We start from the raw sequence: 27,718 nt of genomic DNA on the forward strand, positions 1-27,718 counted from the left end.
AACCGGTTGAACAGCTCGAGTACAGCATCATAATGTTGAAGACAGGCTGATTTTCTATACTATTTTGATAGATTTAATATACGTTTATATAAATGTATTGATTTGCGATGAATGGAACATTCCAAATTATTTGGTTTAACCATTGAGGTATACGAGTAGGTAAATTTATGGGCTCTTAGAAAATAAACTAAAAACCTTAAAGGTATGTTCAGACTCACGGCGTTACGGTGGAGTTATGTAAGCGGCGTACATATTTTTATATCTTAACCAAGCCGCGGATTAGCGTTAGGGGGCTGTTACGCCGCGCCAGTGGCGTTAATAACCCTAGCAGGAGAGGGTAGATTTAATAACGCTAATCCAATGATGCATCAGTGATTTTAACCTTAACCAATGAAAAGACACGACCACCATTAGCAAGCAGCAACTACATATCTGTACCTAGTAAATGCAATTCTACAAGTAGTAAGAACAAATCAGTATATTATAAAGGTAACATTATATAAATAAAAATACAATGTAAACTTTCATGCATTGTCATGAATGTATACATATAGGATTGGAATGTTAATCGTTGTTTCTGAACACCTTGGCTTTTAACGCCACGGATTACCGTACGCCTTGTGTAGATAACGCTACCTTAACGCCGTGAGTCTGAACATACCATAGTATTGCAATACTAATATACAATACTGTAAATACCTATTAACCACTTTTTGTCGCCATTTGAATCGCAAATTTCTTACTGTGAGTGTTGGTACTGTTAGATATAATATAAACATATTATACAAATAAACTGTATTACTGTGAGTGTGGGAGGCCCTACTGTTAGACTTATAAACACATAATATACAAATAAACTTTATTACTGACAGTTGCTTCTCAGCGTTTGGAAAAGGATGGAAAACATAAATCACGCAAAAACAGATGTTTTGAGTGCTACGTGCGCACCGCGCGTGTAAACATTTGCGCACACGGACATGCTTAAAATTACATGAAACGCGTAGAAAGTTGATTAGAAATTGTTCGCATTTTTTGGTTATCCGCAAAGTGCGGATAACCAAAATAAAAAGATCCTGACAATAACATTAATTGATATAACCAATTAAAATTGTTCTTAAAAGCTTTTAAGGTTTTGTACCTGTACCAGCTCTCCTTAATGTAAAGGAGAAAAATAGAAATTTTGTATCATTGAGAGTTTACTTGACAGTATTTTACCATTCGGATATAAAACCTATTTTAACAGTCAGACGGACACAATGGCCTTGTTAACGATTATTTAAAAGATACAGGTCAATTGATTTAACAAAACTTTGTCTGTGAACAATTCCCATTATGAATCATTTTCGCTTCAATTTGTTGAGAATTTCTTCATCCTACTGCGTCCATGAAGTAATCCATTAAGAAAGAAAAAGTAATCTTCTTTTATACAAAGTTAATTCAATAATTTGAAGGCTAATTCTATCAAGCGTCATGTCAGTGTCATGTTTACGAGGTGGTCACTGCAAAATTACAGTTTATTTAGTTTACAAAAACTTGGTAAAATAATTGTTTGAGCCATGTATGAGCATGTTTTTAAAACAAACAAGAATAAAAATACTTTATAGTGCTGTAATTGTTTCCATTTTATAAACCAATGGGTGTAATAGGTTAAATTGATTAAATAATAATACAATAATAATTTTATTGAATAATCCACATTTTCTAATAGACCTTAAAAGATGTATTGTATCAACACATCGCACCAAATTTTATTAGAGATGACATAGTTGTAAATGGAGGACGACATATTCACTTGTGACAGAAGCGATGATTCAAATGTTATCAAGATCCAGAGTTTGGTAATAATTTTTCTTCATCTTTACTTTTTACTAGAAAATAAAATTTCTGATTTTATTAGCATATAACTGTTTTTAATTGACAATTTTCATTTCTTCAACAGGTATCTTGATGGTACATTCAAGTTAGTCAAGCGGCACTTCTACCAACTCTTCAGCGTGCATAGTTTTATTCGCTCCGGTACCTCAACGAAGCAAGTTCTGCTGATGTTTGTAGTGATGTCCGGAAAACGAAGCGACGACTACACGGCTGTTCCCCGATCTATCCTTGGGATGTTGCCTGCCGTCAACGTGATACGGATTGTAACAGACTATGAAGCATCAATTTGGAAGTCAGTACGTGATGTCTTTCCAGACGTTGAAGCATGTGGATGCCTATTTCCAAGTACCTCTTACTTGCAGCAAGCTCGTGCAAATTAATCAGTTGTATAATTATTGAAGTAATTTAATTAATTGTATCTATATTGTATTTCATGTGATTTTTAACGATCTTTTTAAATTAATGATGCATAAATGTGCTTAAGTTTATTTTTAGTTGAATAAATTAATTGGAATGTTTACGTGAAATTGTGAACATCATAGCCCCGGCATACAGTACTTAGTTTGTTTTAAATTAGCTATATGAATGATACATTTATTTTTTGTTTCTTACAATTAAATTTTGTGTTAATAAATGTGTAGGCCCTACAGTTGTTTGAAAACAAATGCTGATGTGCTCTATTTTCTTATCTTATTATTTATATCTGGTTCAAATTTGAAAAAAATGTAAGACATAAAGTAATGCCAGTGGTTACACTATTCATTCATACATCCATTTCTGTAAGAGAACATAAATTTACGTTATTCTCAGGTTCAACTTAACTATAAACAATTACGTCCTGCACCAAAGCAACACACCCACATTATACACAATGACGCTTTAGCGTTTCATACAAATGCATTGTTATGGATTGGCGGCCGCTTTGGTCATAATCCTTCATTTCCTTTACATACAATGATGGAATTTCCAAGTTATTGTTCGTAAAGCACCTGTTTTTATTGTGTAATTTTTAGTTTAAACCGCCCTGTGTGTAGGCAGTTTGGAAACTTTATTTCACATTGAAGTGGGTGAAAGTACAGTAGGTCAAGTGCAATATTGAATATCGAAACGTGGCAGGCTATAGGCGCTTGACAGTTGACAAGATCGCCTAAAATTTATAACATACGGTAAAAAACTTTTTACGATACGGTACTTATTATTGTATATTCAGGAAAAGCCGTTCTTTATAATACTCTACAGCTCACTATGTCGGTCGGATGGTTGGTCGGTCGGTTGGTCGGTAAACACTAACTCAAATTTAAGCACGCGACTGCAGCCATGTATATGGCCTTGTTATACTATGAAATTATCAGTTGAGTTACGCTAGATTGCTACGGCATTGTAGCATATCGGGTGGAGTCAATTTTGTAACAATAGCTCATTGTTGCTGTCAATGGTAACTAAATTCTATTTTGAAATACTTAACACGACTTCTCATTGTCTCTTCGATCATAAACTGAATAATCAGATAATTCTTCTATGGGTAGGTAGACTTAGGTAGACAATATAGTGAACTAAAAGCCTTCTGGTTGAGCAGTTATTTGTTTGCAGTATAGAAACAGGCCCGACTTTAATAAAAAGGTTCAGTTCTTTCTGCTGAGAAAAAATAACCGATAATTAACTGTGTGAATAAATTATCCTCAATTTCTTGGCAGCAGAAAACGGACAATGTTTTAATAACTGCCAAGAGTGGTCGCAGGACTATTTTAAGGGGGATGCCCAAGAGTCCAGGGCCGTGGACACCGAGTGTTTGCACCACAGGCACGCCATGGTGGGGCCTGTGGCGAGGCAAATTTTGTTAAATGACACCCCTAGATAGTCAGAAATGGTACTCTCGCACGCATGTTCAGAAACATATCTACAAAAAAAAATAATATGCTGATCACCAGTAAACTGTGCGCGGTATTGTTGACTGCTTGTTAATTTTGCGCTGCAGTCTGTCATTCATATATAGGCTCTTCCAACCCTGGACTTCTATAACATTAATGGTTATTATATAATATGATGAAATAAGATCTAAATTTTAATTTAGCGGCAGAAAAAAAAAATTAGTATAAAATCTGCGTGAAATCAAAAGTTGAACAGCATTCAACCGTTTATCTATTAAAACACAGGCGTTGTGGCATAAACGCCCCTTTTAAAGTGAAGGTACATGACCTTTTCATAATTACTTTATAACTTAATATTTTCAATGACTTAAAATAACTGATTGATTGCACTTTTGATTTATATACTTTTTTTTCCTAAGAAAAGGCCTCAAATTAACATAAATGACATTTGATGACATTTATTAAGATTGTCTCGATATAACCTGCTGAATAAATAAAATATTATTATTATTATTATTATTATTATTATGTGTAGATTATGAGCATATCATAAGTATTTCCAGACAATATATCTCCAGTTTTCAGAGGAGGGTTCCGCAACACCAAAATATTCTCACGTTTTGGAATCACAAATTTATTGAATGTTAGTTTTAATATACAGCTTGTTATATATTGAAACTATGTTTTTTTTTCAAATAATTAACTGACTTTTCACCATTCCATAAAAATTGGCTTTGTGGTTTTTTACTTTTTATGAATAATTGAAGCGCGACATCAGATTACGGATTAACAAAGGGTTTCAAAAGGTTAATCAACAGGTTCAACAAAACGTCTATATTGTAATATATCTTTTATTTATCATCAAATTGACATAGCATCATCGATGCAAAACCTGACTTGCCTTAAACAGTTGATCGGATGAAGTGCGTTTATTTTACTCACTACGTGATTGTGTAGGATCATATTAACTTTACATTATGGGAATTAAATACATTTTAGGAAGATTTATTAAACTCCTTTTACTATGTATGATATTAAGACAAGGTAAGTTTTGAAAAAAAGCGATGTTGTTTTATTCTTCAAGTCTGTAATTCTTAAAAATAGACAAAGGAGTTTCACTACGTTTACACTTGTCCGGTTGCCAGGCATAACATTTTCACTACGTTCACACTGGTCCAATGGCAGGATAAAAAAAAGTGAAAAAGAGATGCAAGTGTTTAGGAATATATATCCGTTCACACTAACTATATTTCACCGAACTGTAATCAGTTGCGTTGCGAACGTTGCTTAAAGTTGACAATACTTTGGTACGCAAGAAAGTGGGGTTTAACAGAAGTGAATAACTTTATTAAAACTGCAAAATGGCCTTTTTAAAGTCTGATTTTATTAATCTTCATTTTTCATGTTTTGGGGAACAATACATCTTTTACTATAAGATTGCCTTGGATAGCCTTTTTGTGAATTATCTGAATACGCTTAATATTAATTAGGCATGGGCGTGTTAAAAACTAATTCATGAGAATTACAGTACTGTATGCCAACGCACAAAACTGGCTTATAATCATTAATATCACAAATATTTTTCTTCTTTCAAAGGTTTTAAAATAGTTCGTAAAAGTAATACAATTTGCCTTTGTGTCAAAATACATGAATCACCACAAATTATATAAATCGATAAATAAGTTTTATTTTTATATCATGTAATGTACTGTATTGCGCAAAATATATTTCCGTACTTTCGACAAATTTCTAGCATTCTTTTCCTGCACCAAAGTGATATTAATGTAAATTTAAACGTAGGTAGTTCATTATATCATCCATTTTTTTAGGTTTCATTTTATTTCATTTTTCATTTCCTCCAAAAATATCTAAAATAATGTAAATAATTTTTATTTTATATAAGCTTACGTTGATTCATCCATATATACAGTACGGCACAAATTAGACAAGGGCCTACTAGCACAAATTAATTTTAATTATTGGTACTTCACTGGTTGGACCCGATTCTACCAATACCACAACTAGCCATACCATTCGAGCCAAAAACGAAGCGGCGAATATTGCACCAACATGATGAAACTACAAAGTAGTTCCTGTGCGAGAAACGCCCGACGCGTTGTTGTGTGTAAGGAATAAGGAAGGAATAACAAGCTTCTATATTTTTATTACCGTTCACGCTCGCCTGTGTAAATTGTAAATTTCTGCCGCCATAAACAAAATGTTTACAGCATTGTCATTTTTTCAGTAATTTTCCAATGAATTTATATTTTTCACTGAGTTTATAGAAATCGTCAGGAATTACTTTGAGCAACTTAATGTTTTCAAATCATTTTGATTTAGAAATTAACGCAGGCCCAGAGCCTAATCATTTTAAAATTAAGTGCTAAAAAATAGTCCTATCTTTGTAATTCAAAATCTAGACTAGCCTCATTCACCCCAGACCCATATGCTGCATTATCATCGGGTCTTCTTCTATTTTCTCCCTGTGGCAGATATTTTTTATTAATATTATAATCATAACAATAATTAAATATGTATAAAATAATGGATTAACCAATTTATCACATGACGGTCTTAATCGATATACAAGATCATTACATCCAACTACCATCATCATCTTCCTATCTATAATAAGCGGAACATCATTTGAATATAGTCGCATATCTATAATTATAATCAAACATCGTATACCCTATCTATAACCAATATGTAAATATTCTATCAACTGAAGCCGAAGTATAGTCGTAATCTCGGGACCATTCTATAGTCACCTGCACCAGGTATAGACTTTCTTCATCAGTGCTTCTATGAATGCATGAATAGTTGGGAGCAGGTAGTAGACGAAACCCAGTACCGTTTTATTTGCGATCATGCGGGAAATTACCTCACGAATGCTCAACCCTTACCCTTAATGAAAAATTACCTATTCAAAGTCTGATTTTATTAATCTTCAGTTTTCATGTTTTTGAGGACAATAATCTTCAAATGGTATCTTTCGATCCACCATGCTCTCCTTTCGCGTTGACAAGTTAATATACCCTATTTATTTCCTTGAAGATGTAGGTCTATTGTCCCCCAAAAACCTGAAAAATAAAAATTACTAAAATCAGACCTTGAATAGCCCATTTTGTAGTTTTAATAAAGTTATTCACTTCTGTAGAAAAAATAATAATTATTCCACTTATAAAAAAACAAAAGAATAGGTTAATTTCAACCAAAAACCATTGTCTGACAGACAATTTAGATATTGTTTGCTTTAAATTACATTTTTTTCTCAGGAAAATAAATTTTTTTCGATCCAGTTTTTGGTTGAAGTGAATAACTATTATGTGACATTAAAATGGCATATTCAACAACAAAATTTTTTTTTAGGGAGTGAATAATTAGTTCCCCTTGTTTCGTTTGATAATAATCATAAATTTCTAATATACAACGTTTTATTTTCGGTTCTATCATCAAGGGTCTTTCACACTTGTTCAGGCACGGGTCCAGCACCGGCAAATCGAACGTCAATGTTTCGCGTGTAAGCGCATTGTCGCGTGGAGCGTCGTGAAAACGAAAAATTGACGTTCGATTTTATTTGCCGGAACAAGTGTGAACGATCCTTTAATGAAGAGTTCCCTTCCGTGGTTCTAAAGATTACTTTGTTTCTTCTAATTCAATCCGGGATTAAATAAATATATTTCGCCTATTTTCAAATAGTGTATTTCCCCCTCCTCCCCTAATGGTTAGGCTCAAGATAATAGTTAATGTTGTTTCCTTTTTTTTTGGTCTTATGTAGGTTAGGTTTGACCCACTTTTATTTCTTCGTAATAGACCGGGCGCTCAGAAAGTGTATTCATGTGAAAAGCCACAAAAGGTTTGGTGGGCTGATTATGTAGATATATAACTAAGATTCAATAATCAATATTGCTATCGGGTCATATCCTGTAAATTTTCACTTGGGACACCAAATAGGAGGGGTAAAAAATGGATTTAATCATGTGAAAAGCCACACGGATAAAAGTTGTTGGACATTGTCCGAATATGTGTATACAATGTTAAAACAGCAATGACAGCAACTTTATCCTGTAAGTTGCCCGAGACAGTAGCCCCAAGTGACCACTCAAAAATGTTGTTATTCATGTCAAGTGCCACAGGGCTAATTCCTTTTGCATTGTAACTGTTACACATTGGGATGCACAAAAATACCATACAGTACATCAGCCATAGAGGTCGCTATGATTACCACGGGGATTATCATCTATATTGTAAACGTAGGTATGCCAGGCATGCCAAAGATGAAAAATGCGGGTGCCAACTCGCATTATTTCAAACATGAATTGATTATAAACAAGACTGATATTAGTATGTCATGAGTAGTACGAAAGTTTAAATTCAGGCACATTTTGTAATCTTTTATTTAGAAAGTGATAATTGTTGTGCATAATTCAATTGTATATGCATCCCTACTTCTAATAATATATGGTCTTAACATGTCCAAAAAGCCATTTTGTGGAGGGAACAAAGAATTAAATATTCATTTATTATTATTATTGTTGTTGTTGCCGTCGTCGTCGCCGCTGCCGCTGAAAATGTAATTAGTTATTAGTACCAATCTTAATTGTATGTGACACAACTACTGCAATTCAAAACATCAAACTAATGAATTTTAAACCAACTTTACTTTTAAATCTATACTAAAGAGATATCATAATTATTAATTAATTTTATTTTAACATTTCAAATTCAGGTTCAGCGATTGGGCCTCTACCTACAGAACCATCTACTACAGAACCATCAACGACAGAGCCCTCAACTACTGAACCATCTACTACAGAACCATCAACGACAGAGCACTCAACTACTGAACCATCAACAACAGAGCCCTCAACTACAGAGCCATCAACTACAGAGCCATCAACTACTGAACCATCAACAACAGAGCACTCAACTACTGAGCCCTCAACTACTGAGCCATCAACTACAGAGCCCTCAACTACTGAGACATCAACCACAGAGCCATCAACAACAGAGCCGTCTACTACAGAGCCATCGACTACGGAACCCTCAACTACTGAACCATCTACTACAGAACCATCAACGACAGAGCACTCAACTACTGAACCATCAACATCAGAGCCCTCAACTACAGAGCCATCAACTACAGAGCCATCAACTACTGAACCATCAACAACAGAGCACTCAACTACTGAGCCCTCAACTACTGAGCCATCAACTACAGAGCCCTCAACTACTGAGACATCAACCACAGAGCCATCAACAACAGAGCCGTCTACTACAGAGCCATCGACTACTGAACCATCAACGACAGAGCCCTCAACTACTGAACCATCTACTACTGAGCCATCAACTACTGAGCCATCAACTACTGAACCATCTACTACAGAACCATCAACGACAGAACCCTCAACTACTGAGCCCTCAACTACTGAACCATCAACTACAGAGCCCTCAAATACTGAGCCATCAACCACAGAGCCCTCAACTACTGAACCATCGACTACAGAACCATCAACGACAGAGCCCTCAACAACAGAGCCCTCAACTACTGAACCATCTACTACTGAACCATCGACTACTGAACCATCAACCACAGAGCCATCGACGACAGAGCCCTCAACTACTGAGCCATCAACAACTGAAACATCTACTACTGAACCATCAACAACAGAGCCCTCAACTACTGAACCATCAACTACAGAGCCCTCAACTACAGAGCCCTCAACTACTGAGCCATCAACAACTGAAACATCTACTACTGAACCATCAACAACAGAGCCCTCAACTACTGAACCATCAACTACAGAGCCCTCAACTACAGAGCCATCAACCACAGAGCCGTCTACTACTGAATCTTCTACTACTCAACCTTCAACGACAGAGCCCTCAACTACTGAGCCATCAACAACTGAAACATCTACTACTGAACCATCAACAACAGAGCCCTCAACTACTGAACCATCAACTACTGAGCCATCAACTACAGAGCCCTTAACTACTGAGCCATCAACCACTGAGCCGTCGACGACAGAGCCCTCGACTACTGAGCCTTCAACCACAGAACCGTCGACAACAGAGTCATCTACTACTGAGCCCTCAACAACTGAGCCATCAACTACTGAATCATCTACTACTGAACCATCAACGACAAAGCCATCAACTACTGAACCATCTACTACTGAGGCATCAACTACTGAGCCATCAAGTACTGAGCCATCAACTACTGAACCATCAACGACAGAGCCCTCAACTACTGAACCCTCAACTACTGAAACATCAACTACAGAGCGCTCAACTACTGAGCCATCGACAACAGAGCCGTCTACTACAGAGCCATCGACTACTGAACCCTCAACTACTGAACAATCTACTACTGAACCATCAACAACAGAGCCCTCAACTACTGAGCCATCAACTACAGAGCCCTCAACTACTGAACCATCTACTACAGAACCATCAACGACAGAACCCTCAACTACTGAGCCCTCAACTACTGAGCCATCAACTACAGAGCCCTCAACTACTGAGCCATCAACCACAGAGCCATCGACAACAGAGCCGTCTACTACAGAGCCATCGACTACTGAACCGTCAACTACTGAACCATCTACTACTGAACCATCAACAAAAGAGCCCTCAACTACTGAACCATCGACTACAGAACCATCAACGACAGAGCCCTCAACAACAGAGCCCTCAACTACTGAACCATCTACTACTGAACCATCGACTACTGAACTATCAACCACAGAGCCATCGACGACAGAGCTCTCGACTACTGAGCCTTCAACCACAGAACCGTCGACAACAGAGCCATCTACTACTGAACCTTCTACTACTGAACCTTCAACGACACAGCCCTCAACTACTGAGCCATCAACAACTGAAACATCTACTACTGAACAATCAACAACAGAGCCCTCATCTACTGAACCATCAACTACAGAGCCCTCAACTACAGAGCCATCAACCACAGAGCCGTCTACTACTGAACCTTCTACTACTGAACCTTCAACGACAGAGCCCTCAACTACTGAGCCATCAACAACTGAAACATCTACTACTGAACCATCAACAACAGAGCCCTCAACTACTGAACCATCAACTACTGAGCCATCAACTACAGAGCCCTTAACTACTAAGCCATCAACCACTGAGCCGTCGACGACAGAGCCCTCGACTACTGAGCCTTCAACCACAGAACCGTCGACAACAGAGTCATCTACTACTGAGCCCTCAACAACTGAGCCATCAACTACTGAATCATCTACTACTGAACCATCAACGACAGAGCCATCAACTACTGAACCATCTACTACTGAGGCATCAACTACTGAGCCATCAAGTACTGAGCCATCAACTACTGAACCATCAATGACAGAGCCCTCAACTACTGAACCCTCAACTACTGAAACATCAACTACAGAGCGCTCAACTACTGAGCCATCGACAACAGAGCCGTCAACTACAGAGCCATCGACTACTGAACCCTCAACTACTGAACAATCTACTACTGAACCATCAACAACAGAGCCCTCAACTACTGAGCCATCAACTACAGAGCCCTCAACTACTGAACCATCTACTACAGAACCATCAACGACAGAACCCTCAACTACTGAGCCCTCAACTACTGAGCCATCAACTACAGAGCCCTCAACTACTGAGCCATCAACCACAGAGCCATCGACAACAGAGCCGTCTACTACAGAGCCATCGACTACTGAACCGTCAACTACTGAACCATCTACTACTGAACCATCAACAACAGAGCCCTCAACTACTGAACCATCGACTACAGAACCATCAACGACAGAGCCCTCAACTACTGAACCATCTACTACTGAACCATCGACTACTGAACTATCAACCACAGAGCCATCGACGACAGAGCTCTCGACTACTGAGCCTTCAACCACAGAACCGTCGACAACAGAGCCATCTACTACTGAACCTTCTACTACTGAACCTTCAACGACAGAGCCCTCAACTACTGAGCCATCAACAACTGAAACATCTACTACTGAACCATCAACAACAGAGCCCTCAACTACTGAACCATCAACTACAGAGCCATCAACTACAGAGCCATCAACCACAGAGCCATCAACCACTGAGCCATCGACGACAGAGCCCTCGACTACTGAGCCTTCAACCACAGAACCGTCGACAACAGAGCCATCTACTACTGAACCTTCTACTACTGAACCTTCTACGACAGAGCCCTCAACTACTGAGCCATCAACAACTGAAACATCTACTACTGAACAATCAACAACAGAGCCCTCATCTACTGAACCATCAACTACAGAGCCCTCAACTACAGAGCCATCAACCACAGAGCCGTCTACTACTGAACCTTCTACTACTGAACCTTCAACGACAGAGCCCTCAACTACTGAGCCATCAACAACTGAAACATCTACTACTGAACCATCAACAACAGAGCCCTCAACTACTGAACCATCAACTACTGAGCCATCAACTACAGAGCCCTTAACTACTGAGCCATCAACCACTGAGCCGTCGACGACAGAGCCCTCGACTACTGAGCCTTCAACCACAGAACCGTCGACAACAGAGTCATCTACTACTGAGCCCTCAACAACTGAGCCATCAACTACTGAATCATCTACTACTGAACCATCAACGACAGAGCCATCAACTACTGAACCATCTACTACTGAGGCATCAACTACTGAGCCATCAAGTACTGAGCCATCAACTACTGAACCATCAACGCCAGAGCCCTCAACTACTGAACCCTCAACTACTGAAACATCAACTACAGAGCCCTCAACTACTGAACAATCTACTACTGAACTATCAACAACAGAGCCCTCAACTACTGAGCCCTCAACTACTGAACAATCTACTACTGAACCATCAACAACAGAGCCCTCAACTACTGAGCCCTCAACTACTGAGCCCTCAACTACTGAACCATCTACTACAGAACCATCAACGACAGAACCCTCAACTACTAACCCCTCAACTACTGAGCCATCAACTACAGAGCCCTCAACTACTGAGCCATCAACCACAGAGCCATCGACAACAGAGCCGTCTACTACAGAGCCATCGACTACTGAACCGTCAACTACTGAACCATCTACTACTGAACCATCAACAACAGAGCCCTCAACTACTGAGCCCTCAACTACTGAACCATCGACTACAGAACCATCAACGACAGAGCCCTCAACAACAGAGCCCTCAACTACTGAACCATCTACTACTGAACCATCGACTACTGAACTATCAACCACAGAGCCATCGACGACAGAGCTCTCGACTACTGAGCCTTCAACCACAGAACCGTCGACAACAGATCCATCTACTACTGAACCTTCTACTACTGAACCTTCAACGACAGAGCCCTCAACTACTGAGCCATCAACAACTGAAACATCTACTACTGAACCATCAACAACAGAGCCCTCAACTACTGAACCATCAACTACAGAGCCATCAACTACAGAGCCATCAACCACAGAGCCATCAACCACTGAGCCATCGACGACAGAGCCCTCGACTACTGAGCCTTCAACCACAGAACCATCAACAACAGAGCCCTCATCTACTGAACCATCAACTACAGAGCCCTCAACTACAGAGCCATCAACCACAGAGCCGTCTACTACTGAACCTTCTACTACTGAACCTTCAACGACAGAGCCCTCAACTACTGAGCCATCAACAACTGAAACATCTACTACTGAACCATCAACAACAGAGCCCTCAACTACTGAACCATCAACTACAGAGCCATCAACTACAGAGCCATCAACCACAGAGCCATCAACCACTGAGCCATCGACGACAGAGCCCTCGACTACTGAGCCTTCAACCACAGAACCATCAACAACAGAGCCCTCATCTACTGAACCATCAACTACAGAGCCCTCAACTACAGAGCCATCAACCACAGAGCCGTCTACTACTGAACCTTCTACTACTGAACCTTCAACGACAGAGCCCTCAACTACTGAGCCATCAACAACTGAAACATCTACTACTGAACCATCAACAACAGAGCCCTCAACTACTGAACCATCAACTACTGAGCCATCAACTACAGAGCCCTTAACTACTGAGCCATCAACCACTGAGCCATCGACGACAGAGCCCTCGACTACTGAGCCTTCAACCACAGAACCGTCGACAACAGAGTCATCTACTACTGAGCCCTCAACAACTGAGCCATTAACTACTGAATCATCTACTACTGAACCATCAACGACAGAGCCATCAACTACTGAACCATCTACTACTGAGGCATCAACTACTGAGCCATCAAGTACTGAGCCATCAACTACTGAACCATCAACGACAGAGCCCTCAACTACTGAACCCTCAACTACTGAAACATCAACTACAGAGCCCTCAACTACTGAGCCATCGACAACAGAGCCGTCTACTACAGAGCCATCGACTACTGAACCCTCAACTACTGAACAATCTACTACTGAACCATCAACAACAGAGCCCTCAACTACTGAGCCATCAACTACAGAGCCCTCAACTACTGAACCATCTACTACAGAACCATCAACGACAGAACCCTCAACTACTGAGCCCTCAACTACTGAGCCATCAACTACAGAGCCCTCAACTACTGAGCCATCAACCACAGAGCCATCGACAACAGAGCCGTCTACTACAGAGCCATCGACTACTGAACCGTCAACTACTGAACCATCTACTACTGAACCATCAACAACAGAGCCCTCAACTACTGAGCCCTCAACTACTGAACCATCGACTACAGAACCATCAACGACAGAGCCCTCAACAACAGAGCCCTCAACTACTGAACCATTTACTACTGAACCATCGACTACTGAACCATCAACCACAGAGCCATCGACGACAGAGCTCTCGACTACTGAGCCTTCAACCACAGAACCGTCGACAACAGAGCCATCTACTACTGAACCTTCTACTACTGAACCTTCAACGACAGAGCCCTCAACTACTGAGCCATCAACAACTGAAACATCTACTACTGAACCATCAACAACAGAGCCCTCAACTACTGAACCATCAACTACAGAGCCATCAACTACAGAGCCATCAACCACAGAGCCATCAACCACTGAGCCATCGACGACAGAGCCCTCGACTACTGAGCCTTCAACCACAGAACCGTCGACAACAGAGTCATCTACTACTGAGCCCTCAACAACTGAGCCATCAACTACAGAGCCCTTAACTACTGAACCATCGACTACTGAACCATCAACCACAGAGCCATCGACGAAAGAGCACTCGACTACTGAGCCTTCAACCACAGAACCGTCGACAACAGAGTCATCTACTACTGAGCCCTCAACAACTGAGCCATTAACTACTGAATCATCTACTACTGAACCATCAACGACAGAGCCATCAACTACTGAACCATCTACTACTGAGGCATCAACTACTGAGCCATCAAGTACTGAGCCATCAACTACTGAACCATCAACTACAGAGCCATCAACTACAGAGCCATCAACCACAGAGCTATCAACCACTGAGCCATCGACGACAGAGCCCTCGACTACTGAGCCTTCAACCACAAAACCGTCGACAACAGAGTCATCTACTACTGAGCCCTCAACAACTGAGCCATCAACTACAGAGCCCTTAACTACTGAACCATCGACTACTGAACCATCAACCACAGAGCCATCGACGACAGAGCCCTCGACTACTGAGCCTTCAACCACAGAACCGTCGACAACAGAGTCATCTACTACTGAGCCCTCAACAACTGAGCCATTAACTACTGAATCATCTACTACTGAACCATCAACGACAGAGCCATCAACTACTGAACCATCTACTACTGAGGCATCAACTACTGAGCCATCAAGTACTGAGCCATCAACTACTGAACCATCAACGACAGAGCCCTCAACTACTGAACCCTCAACTACTGAAACATCAACTACAGAGCCCTCAACTACTAAGCCATCGACAACAGAGCCGTCTACTACAGAGCCATCGACTACTGAACCCTCAACTACTGAACAATCTACTACTGAACCATCAACAACAGAGCCCTCAACTACTGAGCCATCAACTACAGAGCCCTCAACTACTGAACCATCTACTACAGAACCATCAACGACAGAACCCTCAACTACTGAGCCCTCAACTACTGAGCCATCAACTACAGAGCCCTCAACTACTGAGCCATCAACCACAGAGCCATCGACAACAGAGCCGTCTACTACAGAGCCATCGACTACTGAACCATCAACTACTGAACCATCTACTACTGAACCATCAACAACAGAGCCATCAACTACTGAGCCCTCAACTACTGAACGATCGACTACAGAACCATCAACGACAGAGCCCTCAACAACAGAGCCCTCAACTACTGAACCATCTACTACTGAACCATCGACTACTGAACCATCAACCACAGAGCCATCGACGACAGAGCTCTCGACTACTGAGCCTTCAACCACAGAACCGTCGACAACAGAGCCATCTACTACTGAACCTTCTACTACTGAACCTTCAACGACAGAGCCCTCAACTACTGAGCCATCAACAACTGAAACATCTACTACAGAGCCATCAACCACAGAGCCATCAATCACTGAGCCATCGACGACAGAGCCCTCGACTACTGAGCCTTCAACCACAGAACCGTCGACAACAGAGTCATCTACTACTGAGCCCTCAACAACTGAGCCATCAACTACAGAGCCCTTAACTACTGAACCATCGACTACTGAACCATCAACCACAGAGCCATCGACGACAGAGCCCTCGACTACTGAGCCTTCAACCACAGAACCGTCGACAACAGAGCCATCTACTACTGAACCTTCTACTACTGAACCTTCAACGACAGAGCCCTCAACTACTGAGCCATCAACAACTGAAACATCTACTACTGAACCATCAACAACAGAGCCCTCATCTACTGAACCATCAACTACAAAGCCCTCAACTACTGAGCCATCAACCACAGAGCCATCGACAACAGAGCCGTCTACTACAGAGCCATCGACTACTGAACCGTCAACTACTGAACCATCTACTACTGAACCATCAACAACAGAGCCCTCAACAACTGAGCCCTCAACTACTGAACCATCGACTACAGAACCATCAACGACAGAGCCCTCAACAACAGAGCCCTCAACTACTGAACCATCGACGACAGAGCCCTCAACTACTGAGCCCTCAACTACTGAACTATCGACTACAGAACCATCAACGACAGAGCCCTCAACAACAGAGCCCTCAACTACTGAACCATCTACTACTGAACCATCGACTACTGAACCATCAACCACAGAGCCATCGACGACAGAGCTCTCGACTACTGAGCTTTCAACCACAGAACCGTCGACAACAGAGCCATCTACTACTGAACCTTCTACTACTGAACCTTCAACGACAGAGCCCTCAACTACTGAGCCATCAACAACTGAAACATCTACTACTGAACCATCAACAACGGAGCCCTCAACTACTGAACCATCAACTACAGAGCCATCAACTACAGAGCCATCAACCACTGAGCCATCAACCACTGAGCCATCGACGACAGAGCCCTCGACTACTGAGCCTTCAACCACAGAACCGTCGACAACAGAGTCATCTACTACTGAGCCCTCAACAACTGAGCCATCAACTACTGAACCATCTACTACTGAACCATCGACTACTGAACCATCAACCACAGAGCCATCGACGACAGAGCCCTCGACTACTGAACCTTCAACCACAGAACCGTCGACAACAGAGCCATCTACTACTGAACCTTCTACTACTGAACCTTCAACAACAGAGCCCTTAACTACTGAGCCATCAACAACTGAAACATCTACTACTGAACCATCAACAACAGAGCCCTCAACTACTGAGCCATCAACAACTGAAACATCTACTACTGAAGCATCAACAACAGAGCCCTCAACTACTGAACCATCAACTACAGAGCCATCAACTACAGAGCCATCAACCACAGAGCCATCAACCACTGAGCCATCGACGACAGTGCCCTCGACTACTGAGCCTTCAACCACAGAACCGTCGACAACAGAGTCATCTACTACTGAGCCCTCAACAACTGAGCCATCAACTACTGAGCCCTCAACTACTGAACCATCGACTACAGAACCATCAACGACAGAGCCCTCAACAACAGAGCCCTCAACTACTGAACCATCTACTACTAAACCATCGACTACTGAACCATCAACCACAGAGCCATCGACGACAGAGCTCTCGACTACTGAACCTTCAACCACAGAACCGTCGACAACAGAGCCATCTACTACTGAACCTTCTACTACTGAACCTTCAACGACAGAGCCCTTAACTACTGAGCCATCAACAACTGAAACATCTACTACTGAACCATCAACAACAGAGCCCTCAACTACTGAACCATCAACTACAGAGCCCTCAACTACAGAGCCATCGACTACTGAACCATCGACTACTGAGCCCTCAACTACTGAGCAATCAACCACAGAGCCATCAACTACCGAGCCCTCAACTACTGAACCATCTACTACTGAACCATCAACAACAGAGCCCTCAACTACTGAGCCCTCAACTACTGAGCCCTCAACAACTGAGCCCTCAACTACTGAACCATCTACTACTGAACTATCTACTACTGAACCATCAACTACTGAGACCTTAACTACTGAGCTCTTAACTACTGAATCATCCACTACTGAGCCCTCAACTACAGAGTCGTGTAAGACACTTTTTTCAAATATATACATAAAATAAATTTTCTTGAATTTGTAAATAAGTTGTTTGTAACTTATTTAAAAAATTCAAGAAAATTTATTAAAATTAATTCATTATATAGTGAATTATATAATGAATGTTTATGAGTTGAATGAGCAAAATATTTCATGAATTGAAATTGTCACTGTTATTTAAAGAGGCGTTAAATAATATATATATGAACATTTTTAGTTGAAATAACTGAACCAACTACAGAACCTTCAACTACTGAACCATCTACTACTGAGCCATCAACTACTGAACCATCAACGACAGAGCTATCAACTACTGAACCATCTACTACTAAACCTTCAACTACTGAACCATCTACTACTGAGTCCTCATCTACTGAACCCCCAACTACTGAACCCTCTACTACTGAACCATATACTACAGAGCCATCTACTACTGAGCCCTCTACTACTGAACCATCTACTACAGAGCCATCTACTACTGAGCCCTCAACTACTGAACCATCTACTACTGAACCATCTACTACAGAGCCATCTACTACTGAGCCCTCAACTACTCAGCCATCCACTACTCAACCATCAACAACAGAGTCAGGTAAGAAACATTTCTTTTAAATATTTACCTAAAATTAATTTCTTGAATTTGTAAATAAGGTGTGGTTTAATATATAATGAATGTTGATGAGTTGAATAGGGAGACTTTTATTTAGAGAGGCGTAGTTGGGTTATATATGAAAGTCATTATAAAATTTTTTTTTTTCATTTAATACAAAGCATTCATCCTTTGTTTTATTATACACCTTACCTTTCTAAAAGTAAACTTTTATTCTTCTATCTTGAACGTATTCCAAAACCCAGGGTTCAATCTTGACCTGTGTCAGTACCATTCACACTTAGGCTAGGGAAACAATTGATAGATATCTATTAAATTGAAGTGAAATATTTAATATTTGAAATAATTAATACGATTGGTGATTAAGTTTGTAACTGACAGACTCTTACGCAAGGTAGTCCTTAACGTTTAAAGTCAAGGTGTTAAGACACAGCGATCTACATGCCTTGTGTTTAAAACACTCTGATAGTCATCACAGGGAAGAGTTAAATTTAACTCTTCCCTGGTCATCATGTCTAAGCAGATAGAACTATTTATACATTCATGAAAAACGCATGAAAATTTAGAAATCCCTGTATAAAACATACATTTAATGTATATTTATTTCACTTTCAATCCATTTTTGTTTTTTTCCGAGACATAAAATCATGTTTACTCGATATCCTGCCTTTCACACACCTGCAACTGACACGAACAAAATAAAATATTTTAAAATTTTCTTCACTTTTACACACGACCTTTAAACAAAACACACAGTAGTGACATGCTGTACCATGTGAACTCACATGTTTTGAAGAAATCATGTGAACTCACATGTTGTGAAGAAATCATGTGAACTCACATGTTGTGAAGAAATCATGTGAACTCACATGTTGTGAAGAAATCATGTGAAATCACATGTTGTGAAGAAATCATGTGAACTTACATGTTGTGAAGAAATCATGTGAACTCACATTCACTCTTCATTTCAGTGTCTAGTGTATACAATGGTAAATATGTGCCCACTTGTATTATTATAGTGCTGTAAATGTCAATTAAATAAAGATTAAGAAATATTATGTAGTATCTATAATCAATGTGCAATACATTCCTGTTACTATTTCTAAATGTAATTTCTTTAATAATGACATTTATCGAGTTCCTCTAACCCTTTCCTTATTTACACATTTTTATAATCACAAAAGAAATGATAAATTTGTTAGATTTAAAAAAAAACTACATAAAAGAAAATCTACATATCTTAATTTTTAAAGTTGGTAATATATTATGTATAATTCTATTGTGCCACGGTCTGTGCTATTATGTGAATTTATCTAGTATTATCCGGGAGTATCCTTCCTATCTAGTATTATCCTTATCCTTCCTATGAATTTAAGTAAACTCAATATTGAATAGGCCTACAGTTGCAAATTCATGTAAATAATGTAATTTGGAAATTACTGAGTTATCCAAATCTCGGTAGAAAAAGTTACACCTTTTTTTCCAATTTCTAATTTACGAATATTAAAAGTGTACATTAGGTAATGTTGTACCTTCGTAAACCTTTAACTGTTATGTTTATTCTTATATGAACTCACTGCTTGTTTGAGCCAGTACTTAATGGGCTTATTATTTTTATTATTATTCCAAAAACTGTTGTGTCTAGTGGTTAATTTCTTTGAGAATATTTTGTTGTACACTGCCCATGAAGATCACGTCTTATTATAATATTATGTAATATTTATAAACAATATAGAACTGTATTTTGTAATTTCGTACCACCATTCTCAGTACATATTTTCTTATGCTTGACCCAATGAAAATTCTAAATTAGGATTATTTGGTTCTTTGATAGTATTTTAATATTCTGTTTGGTATTTATGGTAAATAAGTATTTTACAAAGAAATAACAACACTTTCCGCTGCACTGAAATGGGTTTTCTTCAATAAATAAGTTTTTCTACACTTTTTACCATTTCTTTTAATACATGATTACATTTTCTGATGTACATAAATGTCTCCAAAAAATGTAATATATTTTTTATCAAGCCTTCTTTGTAAGTGAATTGCTAGCACGTACCATCAATTGTAACATTTTTACTGCAATAACTAGAGAACCATCAAATACTATCATCATCTACCGAATCTTCTGATGCTGAACCTTTAACTATAAACCTGTTTTAAATCAAGATACAGGTATGCGGAAGAACACTAATGCGATTAATTATTAAGCTATATGCAAGTTTTGTTGTTAATTTTAAATCCGATGCTATAATTATTTCACTTTTTTTTGTTTTAACATTATATCATAGTTCTTAGATTGCATGGCATTTCTCCATATTTTAGGAATAGCTACAATTAAACGATATGGAATGTCAAAAAATCCACACGTGTATCATATTTAATATGAAACTGTTCATAAGACAGCATACTTCCGTTATTATTAAGCAAATCTTTAACTACTGTTATACCACTATCATATAGCATTTTATAAAAAAACGGTTCACCTTGTATTGTAATATGACTGTTATACCATAATATTTCATTGTGGAACGTTACAACCTCATTTATTTGCTTAAAATTAACAGAGTGCCAACATTTAATTACTTGAGATAAAAACAAATTGTCACTTATTGAGAATTGAGTCATTTATTACAATACCAAATCAAATTACCCCCAGCCGGGTGTAAAAACTCCCGCCATATGCCTTTCCAACGACCCCGGTTGTCTTCATCTAGAAATCGTTTTACCCATGATACTTTCTGTGCGTAGCAAAACGACTCTACATGGACCATTTTAAGTCCCCCCTTTTCTATTGTATTTATAATTAGTTTTCTCTTTATTTTATCCGGTTTGCGATTCCAAATGAAAGAGTACAGAATTTTATCTAATGTTTTAAAAAATGATATAGGTGGATTGGTTATCACAGTAAACAAGAAAGTAAGCATGGGCACTATTAGAGTCTTAATTATCGTTATCTTGCCAATTGGGGTGAGATTTCTTGCTGACCAAATGTTAGTAAGCGTTTTAATTTTGTCAAGCTGAGGTAATAGGTTCAGAGTAAACAGATCCGAAGGATCGATTGTAAATTTGACTCCGAGTAACCGCATCGGACCTTTTTTCCAAGTAAGGTTTTTTAGTTTGTTATCCTCTTCATTATCTATCACTTTTCCCTAACCATGAAAAGAGTTCTCTCCTTTTGTTTGATTGTCTTAATCCCCGTACGTTTAAGGAACACATATGAATATTGGTATTATCAATGATATTATTCATTATATATAAGGTTGCTGATGCTTCTTGATTTTAATTGCAGAGTTGACACAAAAAGGAACAAAAAAAACACATAAAAGCAGTTATCGTCGGGATCAGACCCGATAGTCCGGAACAAATGATCATAATAGTCCGGAGAAAAAAAAAACAACCTTGCGTGCAAATCGCAACACCTGGTTTAACGAAAAAAAAAACAATACAATATGCAAATTAACCAGCTCTCCCCGGCATCTCGACGCCGTAAACAAAATGCCTAGCATTCTTATCATTTCAAATCATTGATAGGCAAGTAAAAAACAAAAAAGAGTATATACCTTTTAACTTATCCAGAAAAAAGAATCTCATTTTTTTTAATCCAACACTGTAGGTACAAGTACTTGAGTTCAATAAATCATTTAAAACAAACTGGTTTACCAGTTTTGTCCCTCCATTTACCCGCTACAAAACGTACATAATGTTTCTGTTCTTTCATTATTTGTTTTAAGAGGTATCATAATTCATTTGAGTTAAAAAATATATTTGAAATATTGTTTTTTAAAGTGTTAACCACAGTACTTGTGAATACGGAAGCGTCAACTACTAATGTTTTATTACTATGCTGTATTGTAAATGAACCAATAGTAGAGCCATTTTACTCCAAAGTACTAAGTCATGCCAATTTCAGAACCATCAACAAACACTGTCTATGAGGGAAGATTCTAACCATTTACTACAAAGGCATCACAAACCTAAACAACTGAGCCATGTGCTACTAAACCAATCTGCGAGTGTTGACAAAGTGCGAGGCAGCGAGGCACGCGAGGCAAGCGAGGCACGCCAAATATTTGTGCGAGGCATCATTTTATCATTTCCAAAAGTGCGAGGCATGCGAGGCATATAGTTTACAATTTCAAAAAGGTGCGCGGCATATCTTAACGTGCTATTATGCTATATTATAGGCCTAATAATCAATCGATACAAGCGTATCTAAATAGATTCGTGTATACACTCATCATGTTGTTTATTTTTATGTAACGATTGTTTTTTCATTCAAGTCATATCGTGTCAAATTTTACTTTTACAAAAGTGCCCAAACTACGGTTAAAAAATCTGAACGACAGTCTTCAACTTTGGATAAACAATAATTGTTATAGCGACACACTCATCAAATGACTGCCATGTTTGTTGGCATTTCGAGCGTGTTCACTTTACAATTAATTTAACATGTCTCTCGAACATAGCAGAGTGAAAATAATATTTTGTCACACCCCTGCGCCTCGATCCGGTAGACCCGAGAGATGGAAAATTCCTCTTTACTATTAGCAAGTAGCGGAATGATTCAGCCCTCAGCTCAGAATCAGAGGATTGTGGTGCATTCCCCTCCTATAGCACGTGGTTTCAGCAGCAACGCACGTCCGACAATATTGTAATACTAGGCCTAAAATTAAACTTTAGCTAATATGCTTAGCCCTAACCTAGATAAGAGGCCTATGTAGAAAATAATTGACAAAATATATTAAAATTGAACGTAATTTTCACCAATAAATGCATTAAATATACGCATTATATTGAGTTTTTAGCCCTCTATTATGATTGCTCTTTTGGCGCTCCATAGAAACAACAACATTGAACATGGCGTATGCGAAATTGACGAAACCGATGTGCGAGAAACACGTCTGTAAATTCATCAATTTAAAGCATTTATTTGTCACTTTTTATGTGATCTCCTTCGTAAAAGTATTTTTGAGGCCTAATTCTAAGGTGGGGTACTCACGATAAAGTTTCTTAACAAATTTTGAGTCGAAATAAATGACGGGTGCGAAACGGAACTAGCGCCGAAAAACGTCTGTAAAATCACCAATTTAATGGATTTATTGTTACTTTTATGTGATTTTTCTTCATTAAAGTAGGCCTACTAATTCTAAGCTGTGGTATTCAGGATAAAGTTGGTTAAAATACAAGGCAGGTGCAAAAGGGAACTAGCCTAGCGGGCCTACTAGGCCTAGGCTACTTCAATTTCGGTGATTTCCTGCCTCGCAATTTTGAGAAATGATAAAATGATGCCTCGCATTTTTTATGATGGTAAAACAATGCCTCGCATAAATTTCTGACTTGCCTCGCATGCCTTCCCTGCCTCGCGTGCCTCGCTGCCTCGCACTTTGTTACTACCCCAATCTGCTACCGAACCATTCAACTTTAAGGCCATTTAACTACCGAACTATCAAAGAACCACCAACAATCAAACATGGTATCATCTATTACCAAACCACCCAAACCTATTTAACTATCGTGTCTTTAACCTCAGCAAAAGCTACTTGAACAATTTATCTCATATATAAGATACAATTTGTATTTTTGTTTTCATCCAATTTAGCTATAGCAATTTTTATCTTTGTCTGTATATTTGTTCTTTATAGTTTTTAATTTCAACGTGATTCTTTGAAGGAATCCAGAACTTTTTTAAATATCATATTCTGTTTTTTTTTATGTACAGTTAATACCACTGTGTGTTTTAACACGTTTAAAGCGTGCCCTGGAGCAGGCAAGTGTATACCTGAAGATGCTTTCTGTGACAAGGTTCAAGACTGTGATGATTATTTAGATGAAAATGAAGCCGCATGTGGTAAGTTGTTTATGGTCAAAATAATGAAAACAACAATTTTAGGACTACATAAAAACATTATTTGACTGGTTTTTTTTTCTTCTCAGGTCCTTGCAATACAACCGAACTTCGATGTGATAATGCATTGTGTATAGATAAAAGTCTCTTCTGTGATGACAATATTAATGATTGTCCTGATAACTATGATGAGACCGCCACAATTTGCGACGGTAAGAGCATGTGGTGTTTCACTTTAAAGTTCTATGTAATACTTTAAACAATAAAATTGTAATTGTATAAAGTAATAAATACATTCACTGGAAAGTGTCTCCTTAATAGGGGTTTCCCAGAGGAGTTATTCAACTGTTAATATCAGTATAATCTCTTTTATATTAATAGATAAGGTTTAAGTTTGAACCAGGTCATGTAGGCAACAATTTTCCATGCAAAGCAGAGCAGAGTACAATTAAATAAACAAAGACGCACGCTAGTTATAACTTGAACATTTTAATCCATCTACAGGCTGTTTCATGATGTCGAGTATAATAATAACAATGTCTTTATGTTTAGTCCTAACATGTTTTAACAACTTTGTTACAATAGGAAGCTGTGCTGCACCACAAACACTAGCGTTTGGTAATCTGCTGAGCCCATCGGTTCAACGCTCTCGGTACCTTGAGAACCAGGTGTTCATTTACGAGTGCTATAGTGGGCGTACTTTAGAAGGAAACAGCACTCTTATATGTCAAGATGGAACTATACAGGGAATATTCCCAAGCTGTTTATGTAGGTTATAAAGTCAATGTCCGGCATTTCAGTTTTATTCAATAACAATATTGCAGCCAAGCGCTGAATTAAATGATTATTACAAATTTAAAACAATTAAATTGTAAATACATTAACAAAAAGATGAGTGATAAAGTTCATGTACACTTCACTGAATTGTTAGCAAATAAGTAATTAATTATATTTGTTTTAAATTGATTTAAATTTTTTTTTATTTCCATAATACATCATTTTCATTAAAAAAATAAGCGTTTTCACTACAGTAATTCTCATTAAAAGGTGCATAAGGTAAAGTAAAACATAGGACCATTATAGTGTATAGGTTTGTTTAGAGTTTAAAAAAAAAGAGAAAAACAGAAGGCAAATAGGTGATTATCATTGAACTGCAAAACCTAATAGTGATAATAATCACATTTACAATTTCTAGTAAACTTAAGGCTTTGGAATGTACATTATAATATTACATTTAAACAAAATGGCCTGTAGAGAAGTGAAATCTAATTTTAACAGTATATTAATCTGAATTTTTTTTGAATATTCTTTTTAAAAATTAGTGAATTGTGAAAAGCCAGCTGATTTTGAGAATGGTGAATGGGTTGCACAAGGCGTAATTATTGCTAATGGTGATTTTATTGAAGCTGTATGCGATACTGGATATATGATTGATCCAGCCACCCCAACAGAGGTTCAATGTCTGTCAGGAATATTTTCCCCTGCTGCTACAAAGCGTTGCCAAGGTAGGTGATTTGACATATCTATATCCTGATTTAGGAAAATTCTACAAATCTTTATAGTAGTATAGGCTACTTTAATTGGATAAATTGGATTGTGCGCCCTCTCACAGGCAGCTGATAGGCAGTATGCAGCACCTGATCCTGACAAATACGAATACACAAATCATTTTTATTGACATTTTTTAAATCATAAATTGAGAATTGAAGTTTAACAATCATAAAATATTGGACACAAAGAACAAACAGAAGCAAAAAGTAGATTACATACAAAAACACTAATAAATCAAAGCAATTACTTAATCGTTTAAGCAGAATTAAGTAGATATAAAAATAATATTTTATGTTATAAGAGATGTTTTTACAAATTTAGGCCTAAAAAATAACTAAATTGCAAAATGTCCAATCTTGTACTCCTATTTTATGACTTCATTATCTAGGGAAGAATGCAGATACAGTATAGATACTATATAAAAGAGTATTACATGTTTATTCTATTTACCCTAATTTAAAAATGTTGGTGTTTTTTAGATATTGACGAGTGCTTTACTGATACGTTCACATGTCCAGATCGTTCTACATGCTCAAATACAATTGGCAGCTACATTTGCAACTGTAACACTGGTTACATACTAAATGTAACCAGTGAAATTTGTGAAGGTACCAAAATATAGATAATAATAATACTATACAAATAATGAATGTTTTTGAGTTGGATGATGAAAATATTTTATGAGTTGAGTTATGTGTGTCTGTTTGTTTCTTTTGATATATTTTAATTTTAATTTTTCAGGATTACTCAAAAAGTTATTTTTAAGCCTGATTTTGATAAGATTTTAAAGGATGGTTTCATTCCTGTATGGGAACATGTCATTACATTTTCATATGCCTAGGTAAAATATCAAGTTGACCACATGAATGGACAGTTTGACCTTAGGATGAGATGAGAAAAGGCTTCACTCTTTTATTCTTGTTTATTTTTATTCATTCACTAAATATAATACCTGTTATAAACAGTTATGCTGATTACCAGTGTGGTAGACTTTTATCTAATATTATCTATATTTTACACTTTATGCTTACTTGATGAATTTTAAAACACCTAGACATTGATGAGTGTGAAGAACTAACGTTTGACTGTTTTGATAACAGTTACTGTGAAAATACAGAAGGGTCTTACAATTGTATATGTAACGACGGATATGAGGGTGATGGCACGTTTTGTGCAGGCAAGTATTCTATTACCTCATTACAATTTTTGTACAATTTATGTACATGATTTA

At 38.1% G+C, this 27,718-nt stretch overlaps 1 protein-coding gene across 1 annotated transcript; it reads left to right on the forward strand.

Moving 5' to 3' along the window:
• Positions 1-1,806: 1,806 nt before the first annotated feature.
• On the forward strand, positions 1,807-27,714 carry LOC144835480 (uncharacterized). Its single transcript, XM_078690568.1, has 16 exons — positions 1,807-1,838; positions 1,940-2,220; positions 9,553-10,013; positions 10,050-10,391; positions 11,175-11,627; positions 11,787-12,091; positions 12,255-12,328; positions 13,873-14,656; positions 15,608-16,216; positions 23,932-23,990; positions 24,811-24,939; positions 25,026-25,148; positions 25,522-25,704; positions 26,259-26,441; positions 26,967-27,095; positions 27,542-27,714. Exons 1-16 carry the CDS (start codon positions 1,807-1,809, stop codon positions 27,712-27,714), a joined length of 4,320 nt encoding a protein of 1,439 aa, XP_078546694.1.
• Positions 27,715-27,718: the final 4 nt, after the last annotated feature.

The sequence above is a fragment of the Antedon bifida genome, chromosome 1 (assembly GCF_963402885.1).
Source record: "Antedon bifida chromosome 1, ecAntBifi1.1, whole genome shotgun sequence".
In the NCBI taxonomy this organism is placed as follows: Eukaryota; Metazoa; Echinodermata; class Crinoidea; order Comatulida; family Antedonidae; genus Antedon; species Antedon bifida.

Bases quoted from the DNA above. Each gene is read 5' to 3' on its own strand.
- LOC144835480 (XM_078690568.1), top strand. From the start codon at position 1,807: ATGATTCAAATGTTATCAAGATCCAGAGTTTG. The intron at 1,839-1,939 runs GTAATAATTTTT...TTTCTTCAACAG, and splicing joins TTATCAAGATCCAGAGTTTG to GTATCTTGATGGTACATTCA. The intron at 25,149-25,521 runs GTAAGAGCATGT...TTGTTACAATAG, and splicing joins GACCGCCACAATTTGCGACG to GAAGCTGTGCTGCACCACAA.